This window comes from Nelusetta ayraudi, unplaced genomic scaffold (genome assembly GCF_046127955.1).
Source record: "Nelusetta ayraudi isolate G7.1 ecotype Tasmania unplaced genomic scaffold, CSIRO-AGI_Nayr_v1 ptg000042l, whole genome shotgun sequence".
Classification (NCBI taxonomy): Eukaryota; Metazoa; Chordata; class Actinopteri; order Tetraodontiformes; family Monacanthidae; genus Nelusetta; species Nelusetta ayraudi.
In genome coordinates, this window is record NW_027466092.1 from 6587204 (window position 1) to 6607455 (window position 20252).

The following is a 20252-nucleotide window of genomic DNA, read 5'->3' on the forward strand; positions in this document are numbered from 1 at the left end:
TCAGCTCAATGTACGTAACCTATTCTAGCCCACACGGCCCATTTCCTCTTAGGATGACAGGAAAGTTTGATTCAAGAATCTGGAAGACAAAGCAGTCCAATTCCACTCAATTCACTGCACTGCTGCCTAAACCCACTGGCCGCTTTATTACGTACCTGGTACTAGCGTTGAGTGCATAACACGTTATTCTGCATGGTTGTACCCAGTGATTGAGTTGCAGTTGCCTTTCTATGGTCTCCAACCAGTCCGCTCATTCTATTCTGACACTTGACATCAACAAGGCATTTTCATCCACACAATTGCTGCTGTTTTTCTTCTTTTGAGACACATCCTGTATAAACCATAAGGAAGGTTGTACCAGTAATATCCCAGTTGATCGACATTGAAAGACCAGCAGGACTGACTCAAATCACCTTTCTTCCCCATTCTGACGTCAGGAGGTTGTCTTCACCACATCTACATGCCTACATACACAGTTGCTGCAGATATAGCCATAACTTCAAATTTCAGATTGGATGCTTCAATTAAAACATACCGTATGTATACAAGAGGCATGCTTACCCTATGCTTTTACCTTCACTATTTTCTGTTTTTTTAGATGATTTTTTTCATTGGATGATGCAGTCGAAGTGTCTCAATAAACATGTGCAAAAACTCATACAAATATTCTCCTGAATTGGAAAATGCCACCAGACATCTCAAATTCTGGTGAACACTGAGAGGGTTGAAGCTATTACCAAATTGTCCGACCTTCACCCTCCTGCAGGGAGTTATTGTCTTGAAAATGTCACTTCAACAGTGAACGATGAACTGCGGATAATATTAGAGAGAAGCAAAACCACAACATTGTCTGTAATCAAATGTAAGTGGATCATAAAAAAAAATTAATCCAAACGCTGCAGAAAAGTCTGCAGAAAGGCGCAGAGTTTGGAGATCAACACCTAAACAGTAAACAAAAACACTCCGTCCTGAAGCCTGATTCCGCCCCCCCCCCGCCCAACACTCCCTATCTGTGCTGCCTGTGCTGCTGCAGCGATCTAAAATAGACCACCTCACAGCTCTGCAGTACCTACTTCCACTCCCCAGGGGTCTCTCTACCCACGCCTGCCTGCGCAGTAATGGCTCACACACAGAGGCGAGGCGAGGCGAGGCGAGGCGGTCGAGCGCGCGTGTGCGAATGTGGAAACACGCGGCTGCTGGGAGAGAGACGGGCCGCCGCACAAACACATGACGCCGGCAGAGTGAAAGGAGGAAGAGTGGCTGGGTGGAAGGGAGATGGATGGATACATAGAGGACACGCTGGATAAGCAAGTGGGAGTAGGAGGCTCTGCTGTACACGGTGACTCACTGTCATTCATATGCCGCGGTTTGGCGCTGTGCGTGCGTGATCACCCGGGAGAGAGCTGACTCACGCGCGCAGCAAACGCACTTCCACTAAGAAAACACCCGCTAAGTTGTTGTGCGGATGTTTTCGTTTTCCCCCATTTGAGCGCGATTTCCCATAATGCTCCATTTTTATCAACGGTAATATTTCCCCAATTAGCCGAGAATGGAAATTGAAAAGGTGCAGCCGTTTTTTCCCACACAATTTCATGTTGCTTTGTTGTTGTTGTGTTCTCGTCCCCCCCCCCCGCTCCCCGGTTTCGGCGGCGACGAACCGCGGCGGTAAGCAGGTCCCGTGCGAAACGTTAACCGCTTCGCATCGACGCGACCAATTACACGCGCGTGTTCACACTGCGCTTAAGATTAGCGAGGCGCCGCTCCGCGTCCTGCCAAAAGGTGGCAATTACGGCGCGCCGCAGGCGCACGCGCAAGACCCCATTCCTGAGGATGGTTTGGGCACGCCGCAGCAATCAACAAACTGGGGTGGGGAAAGAGGGGGGGGCAGATGCCGGCGATAGCGCCAAGAGGATAAGAAAGGCGGGGAACGTCAGCGGGGTGATGATGAGCCGAGGCAATCAGAATAATGACAGAGCGAAAGGAAAATTGCGGGTGAGACGAATCAGTCCCGCGTCTCCCCCTTCTTGCTGAAAGCCCTTCCTCCTCCCCGAGCTTTCTTCCTCCGAATCGCACCTCCGCTAACCCAATTTGACGCCATGACCATTTTATAAAGCGACTGTGAACAGGGGGGAGTCCAGTGTCAGGGCCCTGCGCTGCCTCTAGTGGCCGCCGATGCTCTCTGCAGCCAAGAAACGACCACGTTTTTGTTGTTTCATTGGAAATTTCCTTCCCCCCGCCCCTCCGCCATTACTCTTCCCTTAATCCATTTCCCTTGTCCCAGTCATTTATTCATTGCTTTTTGCTTGGCGATTTTCCTCCAGCCACTGCTCCTTTCCCACATGTCCCCTCAACGGTCTCCAGCGATCATTCATCCACCCTTCATGTTGTCCCTTTCTCCTGCCCTCCTCCCAAATCCATTCTGATTTCCTTCTCTCTAAATCCTCCTCTGCTCCATTTTCTCCTTGCGCCTTCATTACCCTTTATTTTCTCCCAATTTCTCTACCCTTTCCTGTTACGTCGTCCTCAGTCTCAGCTCCGTACTTTATATGCCTACCCTTCCTCCCTATGTAATCTCTTTTTATCCATCCATTCTACTTCAATTTCTTTCTCCTGTCTTTGCTCCAAATTCCTTACTTTGGCAGATCTTCCTCCTCTCCTACCTTTGTCCAATGTTTTGTTGGCTTGCCGTCTAATTTAACCCCCTCCCCATAGTCCATCTTTGGCTTGGAATACATTCTGAGTTCCGGAACGGTAAGGAGTCTGATAGGTATGCAAATGTCTGTGAGTGACAACAGGAGAGCGTCTAAAAAGATTCTGCTTGTTTCCACTCTTTGGAAAAATGGACATGAGGAGGAAGTGGTGTTTGAAGGGGGAGAAAGAAAATCTGCATAGCAACAGGATCGGGATGCAGCAGAGTTCTGTCGCGCGGACAGGTTTGTTGTGTCATTCATAATGCCGCCAATCTAAATTCCACAGCAACCTGCTTGTTTGTTTGCATCTCTTATGCGTTCGGGCCCTCTGAGAAATAAGCGATTCCAGGCGAACTGGCGAAACTTTTCTCCTCTTTTCTCGCCTCCACACCCCCACCAGCTCAAGCCTGCTCTGCATGAGAATAGGGGGATAGATTAAACAGCTGGGCTCTCTCCCTCTTCTGCGGCGGCATTATAGCCCTCGCTCGCCGATTCCCTTTCTGCGCGACGTGAGGGACTACAAAAAGAATGCCAGTGGCCATGGAGCTCAAGGAAATCTAAATCAAGGAAGGGAGGAGTCAACAGTGGGACAGCAGGACACTGTGGACACTGTGGTCCACACAATGGACAGATCTGTTAAGGCAACCTCAAAATAAGCTAAAATACACTAACCAATATAAAGTGGTCATTTCTATGTGCCTGTCGCCTGCTGATTAAATGATGTTGATGAAATAAGAGTCCATCCTTTACTCTGGCATTGGAAACTCAGCAGGAAGTTAAAATTGAGAGTTCCCACTAAAGCCGAAGTGCACCGTGGAGGCCATGCAAAATTAAGGAGATCTATATCTTCATAATAATTGCGCTCTACAATTTCCAAGGACGAGCAGGTGCAACACGGGCTGTTTTAGAGAAATATTGCATTTAATGAGTAAAATAAATAAATCATTGCGCAAAGACGAGGTCGTGAAAACAGCAAATCAGCTGCCCAGGTGTGTGCAGACACTGGATGGTGGCTGTAACTCTGGCGCCAGCCGGCGTGCCTGTGGCAGTGACACCCTGGTGGCACCCAGCGTCCACTCTGATGCACCGCTGGCCTCCACCACCCTCCACCACCCTCCACCCCCACCCTAGCCCAGAGCGTCTCCTGGATCAGGAGTGTCCTGGGCCGGTATCACAGCTGCTGTGCTAGGGGGCAGCGTCAGGGCAGGCGGACTGGCCGGCACCTCGGGGAGTCACAGAGCAAGGACAGGACACACACCTGGGCGCCGCCTGTCGAGTGCACAGTGTCTGGTTTGGGGAGAGACGGACTCCGGTGTCCTGCTAATCAGCGCCTGAATCACACGCTACTCTGCCTCTGCTCTCCGTCTCCCTCCCACCCTCTCTCCAAACGTGTGCGTGTGTGTGTCAGCACACGTGCGTGCGTGCGGAGACCGGCCAAGAAGCTGACTGTATATCATGTCGCTCCGCAGGCAGCCAGATGCCCTTGTACAGGACACCCACATCGGAAATCCATCCACAAGAATGGAGATTACATTTGAGACGATTGGCCGGCAGCCACCGTGCTCTGTCTCCCTCTTCACACAAACGTCTCTCTGTCAGGCTAGCCTCATTCGCTTTTTCATTAGATAACTTGGGATGTATTGTTCTCATATTCACTGGTTGTCTTGGAGCAGACGGGGGGGGGGGGGGGGGGGAGAAAGAAAGCAATATGAAATACAATGAAATACGTATTTTGGCTCAGTGAAAAGGGGGGGAAGATACAGTACTTATTGACAGTTATATTTCCAATGAAATGTAGATGGAAGTTCATATGTTCATGATACACAAGGAGGATACCCTAGTCTACTCTACTCTACTTGTGTTAGGGTTCGTGTCCAGCTTAACCTTCAACAGAGGCTAAAGACACCAAATATTGATTGGCAATGATGGTAAAATGAATCTTTGCATCAAAAGGGACCTTAAATTCAAATACATTTTTCCCACAGTTCACAGTTCCCTGAATATTTATTTGTCTGTGGTAAGTTTTACCCAATATGTTTGTCTGCCTTCCTCACTCGCCTTCACCTCCTCCTCCTCATCACTATTTTTTTTTTTTTACTGCTCTTTCACTCGGCCTCCATCATCTTATTGCCACAGGCCCAATAATATGAGATACCTTACAACTGCACCAGATCCTATCAGATTGAGTTGGAGAGCACCTGAGGCCCAGCAAGAGTCCACAGACAGTAGAGAGAACTGCCAGAGACAAGAGTCTGAGCTCGCTGCCCTCCATTAACTCTTAACTCCCTTTTTCCCCCCTCTTTTTTGAGGTACTTTTCCCTGAATATTAAGCAACGTTAAAAATCGGAGCCATGACAGCTGGTGAGCTAAGCACAGTATCAGATGAGTGGCCTGAGGAAACTTAGTGTGGCGCTCAGTCTTCTGAGGTTTATTAGACCAACAGGTTTCACAAATCTTTGAGCATCACTGAGCGTTCCTATCATTTCACAAAAAAAGAAAGAAAAGAAAATGTGGACAGAATGATACAACTTTGGGCCTGAGACAGTCGGTGTCACAATATATTTTTATTCTATTTGGGAAAGAGAAGAATGGATTGGCAGGTAACATGATTTACCGTAATCAAATGTGCCAAATGGCTCCTTAATCTCTGTTCTATTTTTGTAAGCACAACAAATTTCTTTTTTTGATTGCTGCCTTTCCTCTTTTTCGAGGTCACTGAAAACCTTTCCAAAAACCTTTTTGACGCTGTTTTTTTTTTTTTTTAAAGACCAAAATGACTTTATTCAATCCTGTTCATGATGTTTGTCATCGTGTACTGTGCGCTCCATTAAATATTGTGACCCTATCTCCTTGGTGACGGTGAAATAACTATAACAGCACTGCTTTTAAAGTAGGACAATTTATATTCCCTTTGTGTGCTCATTAATGAATGATAAATAGATTTCTATTACGTTGAAGAGAGCAGGTTTCAGTTCATTTTCTTTGTTCAAATGTAAATGTAACATGTTCATCAGTCCTCACGCGACTCCACCGTGCTTTGCAACATCGTTCTTATCACCGTGAAGTCATTTTCAGGAATGCGCCTTTTCAGATTTTCTGCGGGCTCCTGATTGGCCAGCATGTCCTAATTGACGACCACATATTCCATTGTATGGAATTGTATTCCATGTAATATCTCAACCCTAAAATCAACCGATCCAGCAGAAAGTGAAAGGATGAATTACAAGTGGATTATATTCTTTCCAGGTGCTGTGCGATGATTGAGGTGGTTTCCTGACAAAAGGCCTCATCTGCTCTGCACACTAAGCACTGCACTGTGCATGGCCCTCACACACTTATCCATCATCTTCTGGTCTGGACCCTCACAGTCGCAGTGGACTAGTGACGTGGAACTAGTCCAAGCTCAAATGATGTCTGTATGCCTTGTGGCCTCCTGCAGACTGTGTTGTCTTTCATGTCCCGGTCCTAATGTCACTGTCCTCTTCTACTTCCATCTTTCTAGGCTGCTCCCACTGAGTGCTCTCACGCTGGTCTTTTTGCCAAAGGCGGCAGAGAGAGTGGAACTTTTCGGTTACCCCCTACCTTCCTTCCCTCCTCAAATGGTCTTTTTTTTTTTTTTTTTTTTTACCTTTCTAACTTATTCACGGATGGTTGTGCCTCCCAGACGGTGGCGCTCGCCAAGACAAAGAATGGATATCTAGAAATGGTGGAGGTGAAAGGGAGATGATAAAAAAAAGGGGGCACGCGGAGGGACAAAAGGCTCAGCTGAAAGCTTCGTTGACCCCTCTTTCTTAGGTCGTTTATCTGACAAGTGAGGACATCCTAACAGCTTGGTCGGAAGAGCCGGGGCTGACCTCGCTGGCACAGTTTCTGTCCACGCCTCTGAATGCTCGTCTTTCTTCTTCCTGCCTTTCTTCTCTCTCCAGCGGTCAGCCTGAACAGATCCTGTTCCAGGGTAAAAACACAGAGCGACAAAGGCCCTCTGTCCAGCTGGCTAGCTCCGTCGTGTTTATCTCAGTGTTCTTCCTCCTCAGTCATTGTGTGCTCAAAAGTTAGCGGCAACTTGTGTGTCTCAGTGTGTTTTCTTTGTGCGGCAAAGCGTCCCCCCCCCCCCCCCCCCCTTAAAATAAATAAATATACAAACGCTCGCTGGCTCGCTCAGAAATTGCTCCTCACATGCGAGCGGGGCCACGTTGCACAGCCATGTGAGCGTCGAGTGCCAACTGTATCTGACTGTACCGCCCGTCATGTAATCTCCCCTGCTGTGACGCAATCCAATTTTTTTGAATTGCTTATTATTCAGCAAAGCGCCAAGTCTCGCCCATCACCGTGGCGACAGCAGCAGGGCTTCTCGCCTTCCTCTTTTCTTACCACCCAGCTCCCATCCATCCTTTCCACCTTCATACCATCATTTTTCTTTTAACAATGCATCCCAAGTGCTGTGCTGTGGCTCTTCCACTTGTCCTCTGCCTCCCCTCTAAGTCCGTGCGTCGCCCTCACCCTCCCACCACCAATCGCTGCTTCCTCTTCTTTATTCAATTGTACCACTGCAGCCCACTTCTAATATGAGGCTAAGTGACAGCTTTATAGCCAGTGTACGACTGCAACTACCGGCAGCCGAGGTGGAGACTGTATGGAGGCAAAGTCAGCAGGCTGTGCACCCCCATTGGTCATAATCACACAGTTATGAGGCAACAAAATATGTTAATCACCGTCAGAGTGCTGCAATTAAGTGACAATATTAACTGGGAGGGTGACAAAGAAAATTCACAGGCAAAGTGTGATGTAAATCTGCATGTATAGCTAAGATAAATTCCTCTGACAATCCAGCTGCACTACTAAAACGACAGCAATATGAAAGGGCTGACATTATGCAGAATTTACAAATGTTCTATCACTCCTTTTGTCGCTAGTCTGCCAGTCAACTCCACAGAAATCTTTATTTTGCACGCTCCACTTTTCAAAGAGTGCGTCCGAAAACACATTTTTCTAAGAGCACCTCACAAGGTACTGTATTGTTGTCCACTTTCAAACACGTGGAATGTCAGGAAAAGGTTCACTAAGACAATTCATTCAGAGTGCTTCTGTCTGAAGGTTTTTTTTTTTTTTTTTTTGGACAATTAATTGTAGGAGGATTGATCTGAAAATGGGTCGGATAAGGAGCCTTCAAAGCTCTTTCTTATGTAGGTGGCAGCTCTTGGAAGTGGGATTTAATACCTTTGAGGGCTCCCACTCACTGAATGTGACCCGATGAACTCCATCATCAGCTGAGAGGGTGAGGTGGGGACAGAGAAAGTCTTATCATCCCAAGATGCCAACTTGATAGTCTTCCATTCTTCTAAACGTGAGTGTGTTTTTCTGTCGGCTGCGTGCTCTGATCAAACGGCCCCTGCAGCACCCTGTGGCGCTCTATAGGCTTTCTGAGCATCCAATCAGCTGCTGCATGGTGTCACTTCATTACGATGCATTAACCTGTTTCCCACTGTGAATGTTTTGGCTACTGAAAATGTCAGAGCAGAAAAAAAGGTGATTACGAACAGAGGACTCTGCGTCAACTTGTAGTAGCGTGTAGTTAACACCCATTTGTCCTGTTTAAGTGCTTGATCCGGAGAAATTTCCTTTGGGTGTGAAGGACAAGTGGAAAGCAGTCTAAAGGGGAGTTTCTGAAGAAAAGTAGCAATAATCTGATAACGGTTCCAGCCACGACTTCTCATTTAGTACGAGGCCGACGAGCTCGCTGCGTTCTGTTCTGTTCTGTTCGTATCTGATAATAATTTGCGCCCTTTGGCTGGGCAGAGAAACAAAAATCCGAAATTCTGCTGCAGAGTGTCAGGATTGCAAATAAAACCGCTGCAGACAAAACAATTGGCCAAATCAGAGCCGCCACTTCACGCGCAGCAGATGATCAGCGAATAAATGGAATCGAGTGTGAAACGGTACGATTACGGCCCATACGGCGCCGCTGCCGACATCTGCCGGCTCGTCTGTGACCAGGTTCAGACACTCAGCACGACACAGAGATTTTTTTTTTCGTTTTTTTTCGTTTTTTTTTTTATTGAGCTGGCTTGCCATTTTGGGAATATAGAGGGAGGGGTCAGTAACAGTTGCTGCAGGAGCTGGTAGGAACACCTGCCACACCGGATTAGCTGGGACGCTGCTCCTCTGACACTTAATGTCTGCTCGCTGTCCATCACACACGCGCACATGCACACAGAGGATGACACGCACTGGATGCTCGCCGCCACACACGGCGAGACACCCACAGACACACTCCCCGAGGAGTACAAACATCACTTTGTGGGACATCAGCGGAGGTGTTGCTGTGCCGTCGAATGTGGCTGACCCGTGACGGGAGCGTTCGCCGTTAACGTGCCTGTCTCTTCACATCATCGGCTCGCCTCGGCCCTACGCTCACAATGCCGCTGCCGGCAAGCCCGGCCCTTCGCAGGGGCCCTCCGAAGCAGGGCAAACACCTTTTGTGCATTGTGTGAAAATGAGCATGTGTGTCAGCACAGATACACATATCTTCAGCCAAACGGCGTATCAGCCGAATATTGGCCCGACTCCCACTTTCCTTGCTGAAAAAAAGTTTTTTTTTTTTGCTTTTCCAAAAACCTGAGAACAATGGGTTGGGCAGATATGCTGTCAGGCTGATGATGTATATAATACGATATATAGCTGTCAGTCAACACACGGCAAGTGTAAACTTTCGGCTTTATCCCCAACCTGTCTTAATCCTTGCAGCAGCAGGTCTGTGGGAGCAAAAGCTTCAGGAAATACTACATGAAGAAATAAATAAAGAGACCATCAATACAATGCTGTGGCATCCCAGCGAGAGCACCTTATGTGGATCACAACAGCCCCATTGGAAGGGGAATGATAAAGAACAGCTTTAGCCGTTCTTGCCTTGAAACAGCAAGACAAACTCTGTACCTGTGACTGCAGTGTTCTGTTCTTTGATAGATTTTTTTTTTAACGCAACAGTGAGCCCCTGGGACAGCCATATTGCATAACAATACGCAATAATACATTGAAGGAGGTCGAATGAGCTGCGGCTGTGGATCACTTTGTCCTGTTTAGAGAATCAGAAGATTGCTACAGCACTAATCTGGGACAGGAGGAGCCTGATGCAACAAAGGAGCACCACCCTCTCCTGCTCTTCCTCATCTCTTTCTCTACACTCTGTTGTACATGTCTCTTGCCCCGCCCAGTTGTTTGTGTGTTTTTTTCCCCCTTCATAGTTCTCCACCCATCTGCGACACTTGAAAGTTTTTCCTCTCCTAACGTGTAGCACGCCTTTCGAGGCGCTACTGGATGCTAACGGCTGTGAACTTTGAAGTCGGTTGGAGAAGGCTTGAGTGAGGTGGTCTGCAAAAAAATGCTGGTCTCGTTCTGCTTCAAGTGAAACAAGTGCAGGAAGGGTAACTGCTGCACAGGGCATTGTGGGTAATCACAACCTAAACAGGTGCATAGAGTAGGCATAGCAAGTTGCCAATAGACAAGCAAAGTCTTTTGTTTTGTGTTTGTTATTGTTGTTGTTCCTATTTCACTTGTGATTCTTGACACAGCGCCACCACAGGCGAGGAGGGGAACACAACACTCAAAAAAGATTTTGGAGAGCTACATCTCCAATTAAACTGGGTCCCCAATTATATACAGTCTATATTCTAGATTAGGTAGAGTCTAGATCAGCGTTTCTCAACGGCTGGGTCGCGACCCAAAATGGGTTGGGAAGCTGTTTTGATTGTTTGGACATTATTAATATATATATATATATTTTGAGAGAAAATGTTGGGATATTTATTTTGCAAGACACACAATTCAATTTAATAATTTCAATAATTTATTTACTAGACATCTTGAGACTCCACCAGTTGAGATCTAGATGACCTGCTGTCCAGCTCACTATGATGAACTGACCGGTTCATATATACAGCAATCTGTACACAATCCCAACTCATTCTTCCCTTTAAACGCTCACAACGCCCCTGAACTTCATCATAGACAGCAACACCAACCTCATCAACTCATCGACAATATAAATCATCGGCCCTTGATTGAGCAAATACAATGCAGACGGTGCCGTAATGTAACAAAACAAGGACATGGGTGGTGACACTAGCCAGTGTTAACATCCTGCTCTGCGCTTATTTTCCAGGCGGTTGACGCTATTGTTGGCTAACTGCTCCTCTTCGGAGGACGTGCTACGGTGAAAAGGGCTGCATTTCCATCATAATAACACGTGAAAAGACTAAACTGTCACAGGGTGCACCCTCTCCTGGCTGTGAAGCACGGCCCCTCAGTCTGTCCAAGCTGCGCTGATGGATGAGTGGGAGAGAAATGTTTCCCCTACTGCCAAAACAAAGCCTCAGACTGCGGGATGGCTGCTGTGACAGAGAATGTCACAGCCCCGTCGCTGTAGATGTCAACTGAAGCAAATATCAAGGTTACATTAGCGACACTCGCCCCGCTGCCTCAAACAATGGCGGATACCCAGAGAGCGTCTTTTTTTTCAGGCAACGGAGGGGAAAAGAAGTGGATGTGGTGACTTTCATTTGCAAATTAAAAAGAAGGATCAGACTGTGCTACTCTTCCACATTCCCATCAACAGCTGCAACACTGAGGTTTATTAAATGCACATTTGCAACGGGGGCAAAACAAATGTCTTCCTTTGAACAACCATGAACAAATAGGAAACACACTGGAGAGAGAAATTAAGCGAGAACGCCTGCCTGGCATGCAATAACCTCATAATTCTGGGCCAAAATAGAATATTATGATTATGGCTAAGCAGCAAGCGGGGAAATTAGCGCACTGCCAGCAGCTACTCATTGAGTGCTTGCCCTCTTTAAAAGTCCTTGTGTGGAGCGATGTTGCCACTGTGTTTATCCTGGAGTTGAGGCGTGACTTTTGAAAGCTCCACACACATTCCGAGGATAAAATGTCTTCCTCTCTGTATCCTGTGCAGCACCCGTGCTAGGCAGCCACACCTGACTGGCATATTGATATGGCGCTGGCCTTGATTCAGCGCAGGCTGGCCGACTTAATGCGTGCGCTCTTAGAGGTAGCATCAGAGGGGCTGCTTAGCTCTTCCTGTTTTTGTTAAATATAAATGGTCCTCTAAATATAGACATCAGGATGAATAAACAAGAGGCCCGTTATTAATGAAAGGCGCCGCAGCCTTGTGATTCTCTCTCCATTGCGTTCCCCAGGTTTGACAGTACAGTACTTCATCATCCACATACAAGTTGAGTGCAAGTGGTCCTACCTGAGGGGAACCGTTCAATGACAGGCTGGTTGTCCACCTGTAGCGTGGCGTTGCCGCCACTGCGCGTGAATCGCACCACATGGTATTTGCCGTCGCTCACCGTCACCGCGCTTTCCTCGATGATGATGTCGTCCGTTCCCACGTTGAAGATCACGCCGATCTTTCCCCGTTCCTGTTGGACACAGAGGGATTGAGAAGGACTTTAGGAGACGTAGCCAAAGCACAGCATTTCACTGGTGCTTTTCAGGTCAAAGTCGGTCTTGAGAGGCATCATATAACAGCTGTCAGGAGGTCTGTTATCGTCAACATAATTTGTCCAGAAAACTGTGTAGCACCGTTTGATCTCTGTTTTACACAAAAACATTCAATTTTAGCTTCCTGATAAAAGTGATGCTATTTTCAACCCTCAACATCATGGGGAGAAAAATGAAGCAGTCTAAAATAGGTAGAAGACCTGACTGGGGCTGTTGTCCAGGTAGGTTGTGGGGACAGTAGACAAAACACAAATGAAGTGGATTCTACATTATACCCCATATTTGAAGAAAATGACACATAGAGATGGGATTATTCAAATCAAATACATAGATAAATAACTAAATAAAATAAACACAAAATGAGTCAAGAACCGACTTCGCCTCATCAGTCCAAACTGTGTGTTTTGCATGATAACACGAAGGATGCAGTTGCTCTTTGCAGCACTCTGTCAGTGTATTTTCCCTGAGAGCTCTGGAGGGCCCTCAGATTGTCCGCGCTCTGACGATGTTGCTGGCGACAGCATTGATGCACACCGGCCTGCTGAAAAAACAGGCTACTAGGGTGCACCTTTAGCATTCATCAACCCCAGTGACACCCTCCCCAACGCCTCACGCCACCATCTATTAGTGTTGACAGCCACCCACTGCTTCCAGTTTATTACAGTCAAACCGCCTACTCTGCTCTCATCTCCTGCCATCTCCCGGCTCTCCCTCTGTGGTTCCCATCTTTAGTTCTGGGAAAGGTCAAAGTCATCTGCAGAGTTGCACTCTGCCAGAGAGAAAAACAGACATCCCGGACACCACCATTACAGACAAAGTCTCTGTCTGGCACTAAATCTCTGTTGCAGTTGTGCCACTGCACAACTGAAATATCTATAGCACTGTCCCCCTCGTCTTCACTTCAGGTCAAATTCATTTGCATGAGGGGCTCGAGGTCACCTTTGCATAATGCCATTTGCTTATTCCAGCCAGAACTTAATTGAGTCCATTGTCTTATTAGCTATGTGCATTTTCACCACTCTGTTTCCATCTATCTATCTATCTATCTATCTATCTATCTGTGCTTCTCAATTATTCATTGATGATTTCATATGTTAGATGGGGAAATAAAGACCACAATATTAACGAAACTTAAAGAAGCAACTTAATTGAGTAAATAAGTGCAAGGGTGGTGCAGTGAGTTAATGAGCAGTATAATTGCAGCCAAATTTATGTGCATTTTAACCAGTCTCTGGCGCCGCATGAAGCGTCTACAGCGTCGAGCCAAGGCCGCGCTATGGCCATGCGCTGATAACAGCCGCGATTAGGGTATTAATTGAGCGTGCCAGTATGCCCGCGCAAGTATCGCTGCTGGTGACCGAGATTAATGCTGCAGATGGAGGTCGACAGCATAACTGAGTCGACAGCAAATAAGGATCGATGTGGAAGCAGAACAGGAAATGGACTCAAGCCGCGTGCCCTGCTGCATGAAGACGGAGCTGAAGTAAGTTAAGTCTGGATGGATTCTGCAGGGGGAACTTGATGCACTGCCCGGCAGATGATCTTGTTCGGCGTCGAAGTCTCAAATGGCAAAGTGCTCCCAGATTCTCGGGGTACTTTATCAATTGATTCCTGTTATGGACTGACCCACGTAGACCTCCTGCCCACTTGCCTTATACATGTTGAAATCTAATATTGACTCTGAGACATAAATATGAATACTCTTAGAGAGCCATCCCAGCCAGGGGTTCGTATGAAGGGAAATGAAATCCAAGAGCTGATGAGTGATGGCTTTGTTTTTCATGGTGCAGTCACTCCAAAGGAAGGGGTTGATTAGTGGATCTTATTTCATTGAGTCTATTTGTCTCCTGGTGGACAAAGATCTAAACTGCACCATATGATTTTGAACCTGCCGTCTTCAGCTATTCATAGGATATTTATAGGATAAAACTCTTTATGATATGAACATTTATTAAAGAAGCCACATTTCTAACCCCTATGTAACAACTGTTTGGGCTGCTGTATTCTAATTGCCTGTACTTGACTCTTGATTTTGTCTACCTCAACCTCTCTTTGTGCATTCCTCTTTTGGGCAACTAGACTTTTAAATAGAGCCTTGTTGCAAATGCAGCATGGAATTTACAATGCTGACCTGTCTGGAGCAAAGCTGTCTCTCAAAGTTTTACGCCCCGAAAGTGGGATTTAACAAAAGAAGAAAATGTCTTCAGACAAAAACAGAATAACTGCATTGGATAGGACCAAGTTCAGTCAAGCTGCTCACACAATCATGCTCTCTCTAATGAGAAGCCTCTCTGTACTTTTTCTCAGAGACACAGACATTTGGCTTTTTGAAAATCCTATGTGTCCACGCGTTGTACAACACAAAGAGCAAATAGGGAGAGTGTCTGTCTGAAATATTTCAACATGACCTTGTAATGTGCAAAGCTCGTCGTGGTAAGTGCTGCCTGCAAGCGTGGAATGAGAATTAGGCGTCGCTGAAACGCTGTTGCCGCTGCTTTGCGTGCTCGCGAGGGTTATCAGGCGGCTTCAAATAGCTCTCGCTGATCAGACTGAGTGGAAAAGGAACGGGGGCGGAGGAGGAGGAGGTGGAGGAGGAGGGGGAGGAGGAGGAGGAGGAGGAGGAGCCGGGTCCCCGGGAGAAAGGCCGCAATGAAAGGACAGAGGGAACCTTGATGATCCTCCAGGGCCTCGAGGCGCTCTGAATTCAAAGCCCCTTTTCAAGATGTCATATCTCCCCTCTGTCTTTGCTTTGCACGCACACGTCGTCACGTACGTAGAAGGGCGCCGACAAAGGGGGAGCGAGGATACATTTTCTAAGCATGACTTCTTTTTTTCTTCACACGTGGCCCGATCCTGATGCATATCTTGCCCACTGGTCCACCTGTGGTCACGTCTCCCTCTCGACCCCATTCGCACGTCCCCGGAGACGTCGAGCGTCTCACTCGCAGATCAGACTAGGGGAAGGGGAAGGCGCTCGATGGACGAGGAAGTGCATTCGGCCGCCCTCTCAACTGAGCTTGCTTAGATTCAAGGTGTTTTGCATTTCGCTTCATCAACAAGGCTCGGGCAAATGCCCAGGAACGTGGTTAACTGGCGCAGGAACCTGCTGACGTTAATGATTGCGTTTGACGGACTACGTATTAATAGCTGCGCGGGTGGACGGCGACGCCATTAATTCCCAAATCTATTTTTCAGCTTCTGCCTCATTTCGCAAATAATAGCTGTGATTATAATTTGATGTGTCAAACACTTGACACATGATGGGAAATAATGTGAGGCTGCAGTATGGATCGGCTCTGAGTCAGCCGGAAGAGCAGCATGTGCAGAAAAAAACCCCACAACAACAACAACAACAACAACAAAAACTGTTTGACAGATTTTCACTTGTGGCCCACTGCAAAAGCAATCAGTTTTATGTCATGGTTTTCCCTGAGACGCACTAACGCCCCCTTCATATCAGAGGGACCAATTTCCCTTTGTGTTCCGACTTGAGCAAGCATTTCCACTAACACGGTGGCCCCCTTGCGCTAATATTGCATTTTATTTGCAGTTAAAGATTGAAAGCCCGCAGGCTTCCACCAGCGAGCCTGATATGCCATCGCACTAGATTGAGCGTTTCCCTTCGCGGGATAATTATTCCTCTATATGGCTAATTATCTCCTCGACATATATGCACGCTGCCAGCCAACGGGGATCAGCTGTGGCCTTGGCTGTGAGGGAAACTGGAGAGTATAGAGGAGCTAATCTTTTATTTTCAAACTGTGGCGTTATGTAAGACCAAGTAGACTGTTGCGTAACACGCAGTATCCTGACTGGCTAAATTGCCCACTGTCCCTTCACCTAATGTCTTACAGTGTCCGTGACAGGAGGAGGAAAAAACCCGGGGCCTGACAGTCAATTTGCAGCAGTAGCGGTGTAATCCAGCGGCCACATTTCCTTTCCTTGACACCGTCTCTGATATCGGACCTACACGAGTGTCAATTCTAGCGGAAGCGGAAAGAAGGAGTGAAATGTTTAAATTCCTCTGTGTGTTTTTTCGCAGCAGCCTCATCTGTATTTAGTTGGTGTGATCTTGTGTAGTCACCTTGAGAGAGCGGCCTCCTCATCTCTGGATCTTAATAACACTTTATCTTCCTGCCCCTTCCCCATAGCCCTTCCATTCCTCTTTCAGTGCCGGTGCTCAGAACTATCTCTCCTACTGTAAAGACCACTCAAAATCTGATTTCATTGGGAAACAGATAAGCAAGACCACTGGTGTGTGTGTGTGTGTGTGTGTGTGTGTGTGTGTGTGTGTGTGTGTGAGAAAGAGAGAAACAATTTGTCTTCTATCTAACAATGACTCACGCCAGACTTGCCCATTTGTCCTGAAGTAAACACACACACACACACACACACACACACACACACACACACACACACACACATACACACACACTGGCACCAAACCAAATACTACAGAAGGTCCTCCTCCAGCATCAAGCACCAGAAACCAGCCCATTGACTTGGGAAAACACGTTTCTGCACAATATGCACCGCCGAGACTCTTGATGGATGGTGCCCTTCAGAGCGATGACCATCAGACCTGAACCGTATGCGCAGCCCCCGTCCCACCTGACCCACCCGCTCACACTGTAAACACGCACCCACATATGCAAACACGAGGGTGTCCTTCAGCGAGGTCACGTTGATCGCGGCCACACAGCAGAACCTTGTACGCAGGGCAGCAGCATGACAGTGGACACATGCACGCGCGCGCACACACACTTGCAGCACAGTATAACTGATTTTCAGCCAACTATGTGCATTCATGTGGATTTAAAATACCTTCTAAAAGACTGTTTGACCAAGAAAGACGTTTGAAAAATGTTAGTTTAAACCAATATTGTTATTTTTGAAACAGACTGTTATAGACATGACCAATTTCTTATTCATTTTATACATATTCCTTATGCATTATTCTTATTGAGAAAAATTTCACAGTGGCACATAATGGGGCCACCTCACCTTAAGAAGAAGACCCTTTTAATGCGTGCACAGAACTGAGACAGGTGATTAGGAGGGATAAGCAAAAACGTTCAAATTCTATCTGAATTAAAACTAATCCAAGTCTGAAAATACAGAAATAATAAGATGCTAAGTATGCTAATGCTGAGAGATGTAGCTCACATTCTGTCCCCTGATGACCTCACCAACTCTGCAATCTGGTCACCATGTGAGTGAGGGCTGTTCGGGGGCCAATGAAATGAATTTCCTTCTTATTACTTTGACTGAAAAACACCCCATGAACCCAGTGAATTGAAAGTCTAGCACATTGGTGGTTGAGGTAACTTTAAAAAGTCAAAAGGAGAATTGTGTGTGTTTTTAAGCACTAGATTGTCTATTTTCTTTTTTTTTTTTTGCAACATACATTTTTAAACTGATAATTTAAACAATGTCACTTTTTGTGAGATGGCATGCAAGTCACTCACACAAATTACAACTTAACAGGCCAAATACACATCAGCAGCCTTTCAGACACTCAAAATGTTCACTTTCACAACTCTGTGGAGTTCTGTCAGTTCTTCCATCTTCAGGTATCTTCCCTGGCGGGCTTTGAGGATGTCTCTCAGAACTTGTGAGTTTCTCACCAGTGCAACTATTGTCAGTAGTAGTCAAACCCACAATCTGCATATCTTCAGACAGACTTCTAACAGACGGAGATGCTGATAGACAAGTATTTCTGCACATTTTCTCATCTTCTACGCGTTCTTTGCTGATCTCAGAATCAAACTCACTCACACATCCTCAGAACTTGTGTGTGGGATGTTGAGGGCTGTTGTTGGCAGCTTATGCTTTCTTGCAGAAGACTGCGAGAAAGACTTAATGTAAGAATAGACATCCAGGAGCTTCCAGCTGCATCACATGGGTCTTTGAATTTAAAACCCAGACTGCTACAACACTCAAAATAGTCCAGTGCTCTGTAATTCATTTGTGGAGTAACATTTATCTATGTTATGTTTTCACTCTAAAATCCCAAAGTGTCACAGTATCCAGCTCCTCCTCAAACTCACTTTGCGTCGTCCCTTGGGTGTTTTTCTGGCAAAGCTTTTATCTTGTTGGACTTAAATGTCAAAAAACACTAAAGTAGAAGGTGAACCCTGGTCTCATTAAACTAGAAAAACAGAGCAGAGACACTGAACTGTCTGCCTTGAGATTTTTTCCTTCTTTATCTTTAAAACCAGGCAGCCATGCTTGAAGTTTATTATCATTTTGTTATACCAGCATCCGGTTCAGGCCATATATTTATTGATTTACTGAACTTCACTTACTTAATTAATGGAGGTTAACTCACATCTTTGGCTACTACCTGTACACTCACTTATTCTTCATCTCCATCCTTCTAGTGGCAAAAACTTTAGTTTTACATTTAAAAGCATAGGGAGAGCAAATTTCATACAGGTAGGCCTCGAAGTAAGCGTTTATGTTCTGCAACATTAGGGTTCTAACGATAACATTATGGTGGGAAGTTAGAAGGAATCAGCGCCTTCTCAAAAGGATTTGAGGAGAGTTATAATGGCATTTTAATGGCCATCCATCCCCTTTTCATATCTCTGGAAACGGAGGAAGGGTGGAAAGGCGCTCTCTGAATGACTGGGAGCGGTCAAGCTTTTCACTCTGAAATGACGGGACTGGTGCAAAAGTGACAATAAGCCCGGGCTGTTCTTTAAACACAACGTCTCGTATAACACTTCTAAGCAGCCGGTTATCTGCCACAGCTGTCATCTAATTTTGGGAGCACGAATGAAAGATTTCTACACTCTTATTTAGCGGTGAGCTCCTCTCACATCCTCTCCAAGGCCGTGGCTTCAGGATGTATTTTCATTTTTACATCTTAAGATATGGCAGTGATTATTAATATACCCCCACCACTGCCCACTCCTTTGTGATTTTAAATGCCTTTAAATTGGTTGTTGCTATATTGAACACATAACTCTATTTTGTATTTAAAATGTCTTCCTTTATTGTGAATGCTATAAATTAAGCAAAAATGTCTTATCTGTCTGTAACAAATTCCTGATAGTATTAAAAAGAGAGATTTTTTCCACATTTTAAAGCTGTTAACTGACTTCACACCACAATGACGGCATTCACATTTGTGTAATGGTCTCATTCCAGTGCTCTCAGGCTTCAAAATGAGTGATGACAGGAAATCAAGCTAGTTTTGCTGGCTCAGTTCTAAACTTCTGACTCTGTGCCAGCACATTTTACTTTCATAGCAACTGAAAAACACTGCTAACCAGTCCAGTTGAACCTAAACGGCAGACCTGTCATTGTCATAAAATCAATCTTTGATTTTCTTCAGCACTGTGACATCACCCTACCTTCAGATGTCATCCATGATTATTTATCACCCCTTCTTTGTCTCTTACCCGTCCTTTGCCTTTTCTCCTTTCCCCCCAGTTTTCAATCTGTCTGCCCCGACCGCTGGCTCCCTCACTCCCCACAGGCTCATTACTGCGTTGTCTGGATTGGTAGAGCGCAATTGATTGTCACTCTTTGGGAGCGATATGAGAGAAGAAAAGGGATAAGCAGTGTGCTCTGCAGTTGATGGAAAGAAAGGTGCGACAGCTCCAAAACCAAATTGGTTGGTGGATCACTCCTGCCTGCTAGCCTGAATCTAGTGAGCAAACTGCCAAATGAGATCACCGAGTCCTCAAGTGTGGAGCTTAATCTGTCTTTCGTTTAGAAGCTTTGTACGGTAATAATGCTTTCTGACATTGGATGGGTTGCTTCAGTGGTATTAACTTATCTGGCTCACCTCACTGGAGAAAAAAAAACAAAAAACGATGGTGGAGTCATTGTTTTATTGAAGATATTATGTTAATAGTCAGTAAGTCATAAAATAGCTTTATTTCATCCAGATTTTTCGTGTTTTAAGAGTCATTTCAATAAAGAGCTGAATACTGTAAAGCTACATGATACGTTTTCTACATATCCCATGATATATTTTTTTCTCCTATGAGGTGTGTCACCAAAACGCTCCGTCCATCTGCTCCTCCT

The 20252-nt window shown here is 46.0% G+C and overlaps 3 protein-coding genes across 10 annotated transcripts in view; 2 read left to right on the top strand and 1 right to left on the bottom strand.

Moving 5' to 3' along the window:
• The window catches only part of LOC142893398 (equilibrative nucleoside transporter 2-like), a 279352-nt gene that overhangs the window by 167891 nt on the left and 91209 nt on the right, over nucleotides 1–20252 (top strand). The gene's annotated exons all lie outside the window — the stretch shown is intronic.
• LOC142893397 (mitogen-activated protein kinase kinase kinase 11) overlaps nucleotides 1–20252 on the top strand; it is a 395948-nt gene that overhangs the window by 108675 nt on the left and 267021 nt on the right. The gene's annotated exons all lie outside the window — the stretch shown is intronic.
• nrxn2b (neurexin 2b) overlaps nucleotides 1–20252 on the bottom strand; it is a 488522-nt gene that overhangs the window by 31785 nt on the left and 436485 nt on the right. For all 8 annotated transcript variants that reach the window (XM_076033939.1, XM_076033942.1, XM_076033936.1 and 5 more), the window contains one exon: nucleotides 11959–12130. In XM_076033939.1, the coding sequence (XP_075890054.1) occupies nucleotides 11959–12130 (172 nt within the window). The remainder of the gene's footprint in view (nucleotides 1–11958; nucleotides 12131–20252) is intronic.